Here is a 13549-nt window from a genome sequence, read left to right as displayed (position 1 = left end):
ACAACCTCTTGGATTTGAACTTTCTGGCAATGCACTTCAAGTTTGCAAGCTTAACAAAGCTTTATATGGGCTGAAACAAGCCCCACGTGCATGGTATGCCAAGATAGATGCATTCCTGGCAAGTAAGGGATTACACAATACTCCTACGGAAAACACTCTACATCAAGAAGGATGGGGGGAAAATTTCGGTCAACATTCTTTATGTAGATGACATGCTGCTCACAGGGTCAAATGAGGATATAATTGTAGATTTCAAAGCTGAGTTGAAAGCTGAATTTGACATGATAGATTTGGGCATGTTAAATTTTATTTGGAGATCGAGTTTAAACGTGAGAAGTTTGAGGCATTTCGCAGTGCCCTAAACTTATCTCCTTTTGGTGATTGATCACTACCTTGTACACTACATTGGCACTTTAGGGGGGTGTTAGAATTATTGATATATTCTAGGCAGTGGCCAATGTAATTTAATAAGTGAGTTAGGGGTATTTTTTCCTCTTAGAGGTTTTTTTCCCTAACCACGGTCTAATCTCTAACTACGGTTAGTGATTAGATAGGGTTTTGTCACTTAGACAAAACCCTTATCTCTTTCCTTGTACTTACACTTCATTCACTTCAGTTTTGTACATTTTCGGGAGTGAACTACGTTCAGCTCACTCTTGCTCTCTCGCTCTGGGTAATTGCGTGCATCTATGGATTCTGTGCGGTGTTGGATTGAAATGATGATATTATTGGTCGAGAAAGTGGCTTCACGATCCTTGGCCTTGGCATTTTACAATTTTTGAAGGGCTTCTTTCAAGCGAAGTGTGGTGAAGAGTGTAGAGCTAATGGGGATAGATGTCCTCTTAAGTCGAGAAAAGGACATAGTTTTTTCCATACATTACCATACACATACGTCATATGGGTATAGAAGTATGATTGGAGTATGGTTCAGCCCCTGGGCTGAATCATATGCAACCCTAATTTTACAAAAGAAAAACTAGGAAAATATACATTTGTACACATTTACTTTAGAGAGAGCTACAAACCTTTCAACTTCAAACTTCAAACTTATAGTAATTTTAAAGTCATGAAGAGTCTAGGATCTGGATTCTGTCATGTGATACATAGTGATAGATACCAAAACATCATGATCAATATTCTCCCCAAGTGATTAAGTGATCAGTGCGAAGCGAAAAGAGTTGGAATGCAAGTACGTAGCGGGTATCACATTGATTGCAAGGCATGAGGAGATTGGTCAGACTCTGAATGCTTGGTGACACCACTGTTGAGCCGACACGCCTAGTATGGGTATGGCAGCTCTAGATCAAGCACCTGTCGATTTATGGAGTTTTAGTGGGGTGAGCTGTGGCCTGGGGGTGGAAGGCAAGTCTTGCATGCTTGGGTCCGTCAGGATCCTGGTTTCTTCTCCGCTCCCTAAGTTTCGTTTGGTTCAGAGGGTCCACACTTGAGGTGGCGCCGAATAGATAAGGTGGGGGGAAAGAGTTCTCCATGAGATGTCTGGTGGGTGTAACTGCCTAGACAGCAAAGCCAGCTCTCAAAACAAAACAAATTATCAATCATTAAAGGTAGCAGGTAGTAGATAAGTGAAAGAAGCTTGTAGGCTGTAGGTATTACACCAAAACATCAAAGGCAAGCTGGAAAACATCATATAACAAAGTGAAAAGGCAGCCAAGCTGCCACAGCCAGGAAACAAATCTGAAATACATCACAACTGATGAGGCTCAAGCCTCAAGCTGCATCCTCATCCGGTGCCTTGCATCTCCCAAATCAGCCACATCTGCACCAAGCTCTCGTGCAAAATTTTTTAAACCTGCCCTTGCTTGCAACCTTTTGCAAGTGTCTTTCACATTTTCAGGGGGGAGGCACCAGGGTCAACCCCAAGGCCTGTCAGCCCAAGAGAGTGTGCTCTCTTTTGCAGGTAGGTGCTCCACCCCACTTGTGAGGGCAATACTTGCATTTACAAGTGAATTTCCTATTTCTCAAAGGCTTCAGTGTCTCCACAAATTCCCATTCTTCTTCTTTCTTTCTTCCCATATGTGTGAGAAGAAAAAAAAAAAAAGATGTATTAATGTCTCGCATGGGCCTATGAGACAAGGTACAAAGTACACCAAAAAGGAAAATCTCATGCAAACCTCTAGGGGTTGGAGGGAAGGGCGTGCTAGAGCCCTTGCTGAGTGGTAAACTAATCTACGGAGCTCAATATCTCGAACAAAAACAGATGCAAATATATATGAGACTAGCTGAAGTAGGCTGAGAGCTAGGACTTAGAAGCTGAAACCCGGCACCGTGGTGGCACGTCTATGGGCGGCAAAAATGTCTCGGATGTGCATCTGTCGGGTTGTCTCATGCAATGGTGGTGGGGAAGGGCGTGGTCTCCTTGATCTTTGAACCTGTTGGGCTATGTTCAGAGTGATCCCCCATCTCAGGCGGTCTCTTCTAAGGAAAGCTGCGATAGGATGGACCTCAATAGAGTGAACTCTAGTCGCTCTCCGTGCTGCAGGTGGTCTCTGCGTTTCTCTCTCAACAATTCAGGCTACCCGCATGGCAGCTATCTCCTCCTCCATACCCCGCTGTCCTCTGGAGCTGACTCAAATGCTTTGAAGTCTGTGACGTGTTGTTGTGCTCTGTCGGCCTATGTATCCTGTGGTTTGGTCGCCTCCTGCTGCTCTCTAATCTGTCGTAGTAGAGTCTCCCTGTGTCTGCGCATCTCCAGTAGTTATAGACCAATGCAAACCTAGTCCTTCGTGAGAGTGGGCCGAAGCTGCTCCCCTCCTGGAAGAGGCAATGGTATCACCCCTTGATCTCATAGTACGTTGGGTAGGTACATAAAAGTTGCTCCTCTATCTCAACCTCTCCTAGTGTGCATAGCATACAAATCAGCTGCTCTTTGGGTATGCTTGCTGCTCTCCCTATCTCAATAGTCAACTGATGAGATGAAACATGCATATGTCCAATGGCGATCCTTAGTGCATACGAGACTCTGTCCTCGAGATACCAGGGTCTGATGATGAAACCCTTCTTTGACACTCCCAGGAAGTGATCACGATAGAACTGGGACTTGGTGGGGAGTTCCTGGTCCCCTCCCACAAGCCCGAGATGTGTGGAGCTGAAGGAGATCCTGCCGTATGATACGATTAAGCTCGTCTCGCGGGATCGACTCAGGGGGTGCGTCCATGCTGTATCGAAAGGGGGGAGCCTGTCCATCTGAATACCATGCTTGACAAACCATGTGTATATCCTTGCATACCATGTGTTTGCTCCGCTCTTTGCTAGTCGTCTGGATGACTCCAGAGACAACCTCGGTAGTCTCCATCGAGGTTAGTCCCAGACTCTGTGGATGAAAGTCACTGTCTGAAAGATGGCATCAACTTGTAGGGGAGTCATGACGAACTCTGCTTGCACTATCTCATGTGGGACTACTCCGAATCATCCTGGACCCCATAATTACTTGTAGCCGCTCAAATTTCTTCCACTCGGTCTTCGGTAGATCACATCCCGGAAGGGTGTTGCATACATGGCAGTCGGTCGCACAAGTGTGTCGAAGAGCTTGCTCTTCGTCGGTGGGTCCTGAAAGTGCACTGTCTCTCTAGTCGGGCCAAAGCACTCCGCCCTCGTGCGAGTCGTGCTTGGGTTGCATGTGTCATCGTGAAGAGGGGTCTTGTGGAGACTGCTCCCAAATATGTGTAGGATTGCACTCTCTCCACTGGCTCACCACGGTAAGTGAAGCTGAGTCGACGGGCCACTGCATGTGAGGTGTTGAAGACCATAACCTTGGTCTTCCCAAGGTTGACTGTCAAGTCTCTCTCTCTCTCTCTACATAACACCTATAGAGCCTGAAGATGTCTGTGTAGTTGTCACGGGGATGTGAAAAGTGATGTAAAGTATCTTTGTAACTCAACCTACGCTTAAACCGGGATTAACCATGCTTAAGTGTTGTAATGGTTTGGCCGTGAGGGACTGGCTAGAGGAAGTGCATACTTCCTAGAAGTTCCTAGGGACAAAGTCTAGGTGCACCACTAGGTCCTAGGGGCAAGGCAAAGGCTCTAAAAGAGGGGTCTAAAAGTTGGGCCGACGGACAACCAACGTTGTCCTCCTTGGTATGGGGGTTAGGAATTTAATGAAGGGGCAAATGGCAAGGAGGAGGTGCCATTTGGCATGCATGTGTATGCATGCCCTTCCCTCACCTTCTCTCTCTGTCTCTCTCTCCCCTCACTCTTTCAAAGGAGTTGGACGTTTTCAGTTGTTCTTGTGCAGTTTTTGAGCTGTTTCAAGCCTGTTTTCAGCTGTTTTAAGCATGTTTCAGTTCTTTCGAGGCTAGTATGCACTTCTAGGAAGTGCCAAGTGTCATTTTTCAACTTTTTGAAAATTTTTGTACGGCCTACACGGAATCTGTACAGACGTGTGTGACTGCCTCCAACAAGTGCCCGGGGTTGTCTTTTGCTTTGCTAGACCTTTCTGCACGTGTTTCTGGCTGTGTGGTGGCTTCTGGATCTGTTTTGGACCAGTGCAGGTTGCAAGCAGAACTTTCCCTACTGCTTTTGGTATGCGCTCTTAGGACGTAGGCATAGAGCCCGAGGCAGTCATTTCGGGACAGATCTGTGGACTATCTTTCCTCTACAGCTCTTTCTTGTTCAACCTTCGCTCTCTACCTTTATTTCTCTCTTATCTTGATTGCTCGAAGACACTTGCACCTTGCAGGAAGCCTGGACAGAGGACAGGTGTGAGGAAGGAGCTCGCCCTTCTGCCACAGACAGTGAGAGTTGGTTCCAGGTTTTGTTTTCCCTTGTTCTTTCTTGTTTTGCAGCTTTTTGTAGTGCATGCATGTTGTTTGTAGTCCTTTCAGGACTCCTACAGGCTCTAGAAGCACCCAGAGGCAAGGGTTCTCTTGTGAAAGGCCTAAGGACAGTGTGGATGCATGTGATAGCCTTGAGGCTTCCTTGAGCTCAGTTTGTCAGAGGTATGGATGCCTGAGTACGCTTTGCTAGTGGGAATTCTAGTGGTGCACTTGGATTAGATGCCTTGAAGACAAGTAGAGGATTTGCAGAGAGGAATGGTGCAGGGTTGAACCCCTGTTGTAAAGCATTTCCATTCAGTAGCATTAAATAAATACCGTAAGGGGTGCCAAGGCTTTTTGGACCAGTGGGTGCACTGTGTACTATTTTCATTGAGTAGGGGCATTCTAGCCTCACCTTTGTTGTTGTTGAAGTTTGTTTCTAAGTTGTGCTAAGTGATTGAAGTGAATGAAGCTTGCATTGTGGTCATTTATGAAGTTTATGACTGAGTAGAAGAAGATCACAGCCCTTTTGTTTATCCAAGGCCGGTTTCAGTAGCCCTTCCATTGAGGATGATATAAGGACTATGTCATCACCGTATAGGACTATGTGCATTATGAGATCAGCAAATTTTGACCCCTCGCCTCCTAGGCGGTCTATGAAGGATGTGATCTCATCAATGTAAAGCCCGAAAAGGGTCGGTGAGAGTGGACAGCCCTGCTTCACCCGGATCGTGCTCTTGACCCAGTCTGATAAACCACTTGGGACACGGACTCTACCTCTAACTGACTCATATAGGCTCATCACACCCCAAATCATCATCTCTGGAATTTGCAGCTCTTGTAGTCTCTTGATCATGCGGGATCGCGGGACAGTGTCGAAAGCCCTCCGAAAATCTACAAAGCATGTGTAGACTTTCTGGTGTCTAGACTGGCCTGCTCAATGATAGCTCTCAGGGTGAAAATGTCTAGAGTAGAGTGCTGTCTCGTGAAGCCTGCCTGTCCTAGTGCCCGCTGTCCCTGAGCCTTGGTATGATTGTTGAGGTCCCTCTCTAGAACCGACCCATAAATCTTGGCCAGAGTATGACCAATCATGAGGACACGGTAGTTCCCAGTTTCCATGGGGTCCCCTGCTTTGTGTATCAGTACAATAGTGGTGGTGCTTCAAGCAAGTGGGAAGCCGTGACAAACATCTTGGTTGAACATCTATGCCAGGACCGGAGCTAAAGCTTCCCACCCATGCGCAAAGTGCTCAGTCCGTTGGCCCTCGTGATCTTGTGCTTTCCGATTGTGTAATCGATGAAGTGCAGCCCGTACATTCTCTGTGGTAAACAAATGACAAGTGGCGGGCTTGGGCATAGAGGACATATCCGGTGGTGTTTGCATTTGGGCATCATAGAGGGAGCATGACACATTTGGGTTAGTGATGGGGATAGGTGGCTTCCCTTCCGATAGAAGTCCCCATCCAGTGATGGGTCACCTCCACACAAGGATCCGATCATCTTGCCCATCCTGTGTATGAGAAAGGCTCGCTTCTTACACCGTGTCACTCGGGGTGAGATCCGCTGTGCCTCAGATGGATTGAGGTGTCCTAGGGCTCACTTGCATGTGAGGTAAGCTCTCATCTCTATGTACTTGTTGTCAAACCAAGAGCTTTGGGGCATCTTCCCGTCTAGAACATGTGTAGATCGAGTCGTGGGAAAAGATCTGATGGCAGCATCCCGTACTACTGAGACAAGGACCTCCGAAGCATGGTCGAGGTTCATCTTGTCACCAAGTACTGTCACCATTGCCTTCTCCGATGTGTACATAGGCTCTACATTTTAGGAGTACACGCTGCTCGTTTTCTACTTCCCTTGTGGAACAGATTTTGCAGATCCTTTCTTCTCTGGGGATTTTGGCCACCTGCCCCTCTCCACCTCCAGATCATGTGAACGGGTTTTGATTTTGCAGATTAGACGCCTTGTAAATATTGGTATGTCTTACCCGAGGTATTTCTCTCATAGTTGTCCGTTGAGTTAATTTCTTGTTTGTAGAACTATGTTTTTGTCCCCAGGTTCTGCCATAGTTTCTGTAGTATTTTCTGCGCTACTATCTCCCTGATTGAACATGCATCTTCTGGTATATCAACAGCTGCTATACCCCATGATTCCATCCACTCCATTCCCTCCTTGTGCCATTTCGTGATGTGTGTAGCTTCCATCCCCTTGTGTGGTATACTACTGGCGTTCATCTTTCCAATTTTCTTGAGATAAGCCATGAATTGACACAATGCCTCCCCTTCTAGAGGTATCATACTTGCTTCAGCCAGTGGGATGGGGTAGGGTGTCTGTGCCTTAACCTCCTATTAGGAAACGTTTATGGAAAGTTTCTATTCTTTTCCCAGTAGATCTAGAGAGTCCGGGCGCCCAAGCTAGGCAACCTGTGAAGGATTACTGTTTGCACAAGCATGGTGTACAGAAACTCTCTCATTTTTCAATTTCACAAGTGTGTTTTCTTGCATTTATTTTGGAAGCTATATAAAGCCTTCAAGCCACCTAGAATCATCCTCTCCACACATGCATTCCATTTGTAGTTGTATGTGAATTCCAGTCCTAGTTACTTGTATGCGTTTACTGTTTCCAAGGGCTCTCCTTCAAAGGTGACATCAATGTGTTTTTTACATGTCCCAATCACCATTACCTTTTTCTTATCTATATTGACCTGCATCTACGAGTGTCTTCAAAATTCTCTCTGTGTATCCAAATGTGCTTGCAGGTTCTTCTTGATCTTTGCAAAGAATACCATGTCATCTGCATAGATAAGCATTAACATTGCATATCTTGCAATCTGTGCACCCTTCCTTGCTGTGTATTCTCATCCACTCTTCCAACTCATCGATAAAAAGGCCGGAAAGGGTTGGTGAGAAGGGGCAGCCTTGCTTAGTCCCTATATCATTGCTTATGACAGTTTTTCCCTTGGAGCTGGATCCATCAACTAACTGCTGTGCTAACTCTGATAGAACTCTCCCATATGGTCGGTGTGTGGCCTCTTGGAGTCCTTGAGGGACTAGTAGCTTTTCCAACCTTTCCCATAGCTTTTTATGTGCTACTGTATCAAAGGTTTTCTTGAAATCTACAAAGCAACAATAGACCGCTTGTTGCTTACGTTCGGCTCCTTTTGTTGCAGCCCTTATGGCAACTAAGCGAGTAACCGTCACGTGCTCGGGATGATGCCTTAACTCCCTGATACTCCACTCATATGCTGATCTTTTTCTCAAGGATAGTGCCATATAGCTTTGCCATTATATTGCTCACCATGATTGTCCGATAATTCCTTGCCATCTTAGTATCTCCCACTCTATGGATTGGTGCAACCCTTCAAACCTGCCACATGAGGGGAGCCCTTCTTCTAGATCCATATTCATAAGTTTGGTAAGCATTTTCTTTGTCTTCTCTCCTCGCCATGTTAACATTTCCTTTCCACCCCTTGTATGTGTGGAGTCTTTCCATTAGCTAGCTTTTCAGGCCTCTACCCACGACTTCCTCAGTTATGATTCCATTTGTTGCCTTGATGATATCATCGTGATTGACTTTCTCTTCCCTATCCTTTTTGTATGGGCTTTTGAGAAGCCGGATCATGTCTTCCCATGGACCCATTGTGCTTTCCTCTCTTGAGGTTTAATGCTATGTAACTTTTTGGGATTTTGTTTTAGTTCCTCAAAACCTCGATCTATTTGCTCTTGAGAAATATCTTATCTGTTCCTTACTACCTGTTTATATATTTGCGCTTTGTCTTCCTTCTCTGATGTGTTTGCTGTTTTCCAGGTTTATTTGTATCTTTACAGTCCTGGTCATACCAATGATTACATGGCATTCCCTTACTTCTTCCCTTGCTTCTAGTGAAGCACTTTTGGGCTGTTGACAGCGGCATGTAGAAAGCATCTGACCTTGTGCCATTGCCGCCTCTATTTTTCTTTCGTAGATATGAGTGCTGTTGTTATCTATTCTGAACTTGGGAGGTATAGTAATTTTCTGTTTTTTTCACAGCATTATTTGTCCCCAATATGCCTATAGACATTGCCCTGTGGTTAGACTCAAAGGATTCCTCTCCAATCTTGCTAAAATCCATCAGGTGCTTTGCATGCGGGCTTGTTATCACATAATCAACTACACTTGATCCTTGTGTTGTTTTGCATGTAAATCGTCCTGTGTTTTGAAAATTCGATGTGCCATTACAGATTTGCAGCCCAAAGCCTCCACATAGTGTGAGTTGTTTTCCCATATGCGTGATGTCTTTGCATCTTTTGATGTCCTTTTCCAGGCTCTTCTTTCTTCGTTGTCCTCTTCCACTTCTTCCATCCATATGGGGTCTCTCCCCTCCGTTGTCGTGGCTTAAAATCTCCTGCAAGAATAATTGGATTCTCTTTAGGGAACCTGGCTATATCCCCCCCCTAAATGCACGAGGGGTCTTCTCGGGATATATGACAGTTATTTTTGTAGATGGGTGATTGTGGGGGTGCAAAATAGTATGCTGTCAATCTGATATTCCCCTCCTTTGCCATAATTTCGAACCACATATCGTTTGTGTGCGTCTTCTCTTACAACTTTTGCTATTTTTTCCCATGCCACTCGGATGTAGCACCCCAAACCAGTACGCTACCCCACCCGAGAGAGAGAGAGAGAGAGAGAGAGAGAGAGAGAGAGAGAGAGAGAGAGGTGATTGTACAGGATCTGGCAATTGCATCAGCTTAAACAATTGCAGAATGTAGGAATTTTTACTGGGAGTGCAGATTGTTGTGCAAGTTATTAGGAACTACAGGTGATTGACTGTAACAATGAAGTTGGCTACATTATGCAGGTCGCTGAGCGGGCACTGCTATTGTGGAACAATGATCATATTGTGGGTTTGGTTGCACAGAATCGGCAAGTTATTTTACCTTTGATATTTACTGCACTGGAGAAAAATGCTAATAGTCATTGGAATCAAGCTGTGCATGGCCTAACACAGAATGTAAGGAAGATATTTCAGGACTTGGATAAAGACCTGTTTGAGGAATGCCAGAAAAGCTATCATGAAGAGGAAGCCAAGGCAAAATTGAAAGAGGAGAAAAGGGATGCAATTTGGAAACGGCTGGAGGCTGTTGCTGCAACTAAAGCTCCAATAGCGAAATCAGTGTTGGTCACATGAAGTCTGATACATCTTTGAATTATTGCAAGATGGCTATATGAATTCTAGTGCAGGTGGCGGCAAAGTTCAGGGTTATCCCAAGAAATGAGGATTGCTATGTTGTGTTCTGAAGGGTAATGAGCCCTATTTCCATTCCTGATGTAGAATTGGTCACAGTTCAGCCCAAAGAATGATGGGCTAGAGGCAATCTTTGCCCTTGTGAAAATTGGTCTCTGGCAATCAATGGTGGACAGAGGAGTGTATTTTAAATATATGGTTGTTTGGGCTCATTGTTGAGCCCACGAATATGTCATCTACAGTTGTGCAAACTTGTGCTTGTCTATGAAGGGCGTTTTCCCCGGAGTATGACACAGGAATCACTCAATCAAACCATTGTGCTCAGCTGAACTAGTCTGTTCTATTTTAATTTTAATAACAATTGTCTTTGTTTCTGAAGTGGGATAATCCAATATACTATGTTATAGAAGCAGGCTAATTCTTGAATTTTCTGGTGCTTAGGTTTAAAAATTTTGCGAAATCATTGTAGATAAATGCTGGTATTTAGTTTTCTTGAGTACGTTTTTACCTTGATATTGCTTGTTAATGAAAATGCCTCTCTCTCTCTCTCTCTCTCTCTCTCTCTCTCGTGTGTGCACTTGTGCATGTCTATCTGCCTGTTTCTTATGTTCTTCCTTTTTTTGGGTGGAGGGTTTGCTTTGTTTGGGAGAATTGAGCTAGTGTAAATCTCGTGATAGGATTCTGATTATACTGCACTTTATTAATTTATGTGGTTGTCCACTGTTGTGGGATGTTCCTGACTGGAACGTGTTTGTTAAGAACAAATGGATTAGGTTTTGGTTATTTGTTCACAATGTGAGAACAGCATTCTTGAGCAGTTCACATCATGGTATCTTAAAAAAAAAGTCTATTATCAGTTTTATTGAGTAAAAGGAAGCAAAGCATATGCATATCTTGGTTCCACAAATCTGGGGGGACAGCATTGTATCTGTATGCAGTGTGTTTATGTCACAATTGGAGTATCCTCCAGTTGAGTACGTTCATAGCATTCACATTCTGTGCTCCAAAAATCTGCAGTCAGAACAGGGGTGCTGGGGTCATGGGTTCTTCTCAATTGTCCCCAAAATGTTCATAGTATTATCAACCTTGCCTCCTATATATCCTTTAAAAGAATGACAGAGACTTCTCATGTGCTGTAACATCTGTCTTTGTTAGTCATACTTGTTCAACCGTGTAAGTTTTTAAAAATACAATCTGGCTTATAACCAGTGGGACCTAGATCCCTTAATGTGGTACATATCACCTCTGAGCTCTGCATAGTGGTTAACTTGTTTGCCTGTCGGAATTTTGTATTCGAAAGGGGTACAAAAAGTTCTTTTTCAATAGAGCATAAGAGCACGAGTGGATCCAACTCTTTCAATATTGAGAGAAGACTGGGCATGGCAGCTGGGAAGGGAAATCGTGGTTTTATTGAGATTCTTCTAGTGAGTTAACAATTCAAAATGATTGTTACTATGATTTGACTGGTTCTATATATGAGACATTCAGTGCTACGTGAAATGGCTTGAGTTTCTTAAAGAAAAGGTTATTGAAATGACAAAAGAGAAGAGGTTTCAAGATCTGCCTACCTAACAAAGTGTAGTTTAAGATAATATGTTTAATTATATGAATGTGTAAGATCTTAAGAGTCTAGATCTATCAAACACTCCTCGACTATAGACTTATGACAATGATTCATAAACAAAGTCATGCATAGGTATCAAATATGAAAATTGAATCAAATTGGGAACTTTGATAACAAAAAATATAATTCATTAAAGTGAAACTAGTTAAATTGAAGTCTTTATAAAGCTTAAACCATGTGGTTCCAAGTTTCAATATATTCTACAATATGTTTCGAAACTGCTAGAAACATCTATTGTAATCTCGAAACATATATTGTAATCTCGAAACATATATTGTAAGTAGGCAATGAGAATGAAGAAAATATGGTAGTCCACATTAGCATGCCTCATCATTAAGTTTTCCTTTTACCATGGTATCTTCCCCATGATTCTATACCACCTTGATCTTTCCCCATGAATATCTAGAATGCAATTGTCCAAAGGAACATTTGATTGTCTTTAAGGGGCATATGTTTGACGTAATACGGTCTATAGTACATGTGTGTTCCAAGAATGCATGTCAAAAGTCTACGCATAAATGTACATCATTTGGAAATGAACCAAGCTCAATTAGGGCCTATGAAGGTGTTTGTTTTCTTGAAGAGTGTACAAGCTTAGGTGGTTGCAAAAGAAAAGAGGTAGATGAGCAATTCTCGGATTACGACAGTTGTATTTTTCTAAGAGCGCCTTCGGAAATCAAAGGGTAAGGAGACAACAAATGTGCATTTAACGGAGGTCAAGACGAATAATATGTATTCCATTTGTAGCTTTGCTTGTCCAATCGACATATGGGGTGCATGCACCATTCAAAGTGCTTGGTATGTGTGGACCATGAGTGCCTACCTATGACCCACATTGGATCAAATTACGTGTGGCATCTCTAGCTTTTGACACAAAAAATCAATGGCTCCATGTGCTTACATAAGGTATGAGCTTTTAAAAGGCTTTTAGAATTGTACCTTTCTCATTGGTTAGCAAATATACATATTATAGAAGATACAAGAAACACATTATATCATGTTGGTTCTATAAATCCTAGGGTGTAATCTTGAAATTAACTCTATAGCATAAGCTCTATTTGCTAGCATTCTTATAAACTATTATTAATGTCATTGTGAACTGAATAATTAAAGCAAAAAGAAAAGCAAATAGTGCATCATATTATTGTAGTAATCAACTCCACATCAGGCGTGGACTACCACATCCTTAATAGACAACCTAATTGACTTGCCAAGTCATCTTACATAGTTAGCATGGTTGTCACCTTGCCTTGCCATCTCATATTGCAAGCTTAGAAAGGGACATGCCATCAAGCACGTGCCATTTTCCACCTCATATGTCATTTGCCACATCAACTAGGTTGACATCATGCCACATAACCTAGGTTGACATCACCTTGTCATCTTTTACTACCACCTCATACATGTTGACACATCATCAAAGACATGCCATCAAGGCACTTCTTGCCACATCATCCCATGCAAGGCCCTACATTTTACCACATACTACTACCTCATATAAGGTGACACATGATCAAGGATATGCCATCGGGTTTCCCAGGATAAAAAATTCTATGCAAGCCCTACTTTCCACTTTAGCCTTCACATGTCCATGCATGTAATACAATTGATGTGCCATATCACCAAGGGAAATGACACATGCATGTCCATGCATGCAATAGTATTGATGTGCCATATCATCGGGGTGAGATGACACATCATTATCACCCATGCCATGTCATCATGCATGCATGTAGGCATGAAAGTCATAGGCATCGTGCTAGGCCATCTGTGTGTGTGTGTGTGTGTGTGTGTGTGTGTGTGTGGGGATGCATGCAAGTTATGCTAACACGAAAAATCACTTTGTCTACAGATAGGTAAACATAATATTTATATCGAATCACTTGACCTACTCAAGCATTTGATTTAATCATATCGTAGAGTTTTTT

At 43.3% G+C, this 13549-nt stretch overlaps 1 protein-coding gene across 1 annotated transcript in view; it reads left to right on the top strand.

The window, feature by feature from the left end:
- The window catches only part of LOC147898281 (serine/threonine protein phosphatase 2A 57 kDa regulatory subunit B' beta isoform-like), a 40256-nt gene extending 29881 nt beyond the window's left edge, over positions 1-10375 (top strand). Inside the window, exon 2 of the mRNA XM_087379881.1 lies at positions 9611-10375. Within this exon, the coding sequence (XP_087236007.1) occupies positions 9611-9940 (330 nt within the window). The 3' untranslated portion in view covers positions 9941-10375. The remainder of the gene's footprint in view (positions 1-9610) is intronic.
- The last annotated feature ends 3174 nt before the right edge of the window (positions 10376-13549 follow it).

The sequence above is a fragment of the Dipteris shenzhenensis genome, chromosome 9, assembly GCF_047967505.1.
Source record: "Dipteris shenzhenensis isolate YYH24624 ecotype China chromosome 9, Dip_SZ_1.0, whole genome shotgun sequence".
Taxonomy (NCBI): domain Eukaryota; kingdom Viridiplantae; phylum Streptophyta; class Polypodiopsida; order Gleicheniales; family Dipteridaceae; genus Dipteris; species Dipteris shenzhenensis.
The sequence above is the reverse complement of the archived record's forward strand: the minus strand, read 5'-3'. Positions and strand labels throughout refer to the sequence as shown.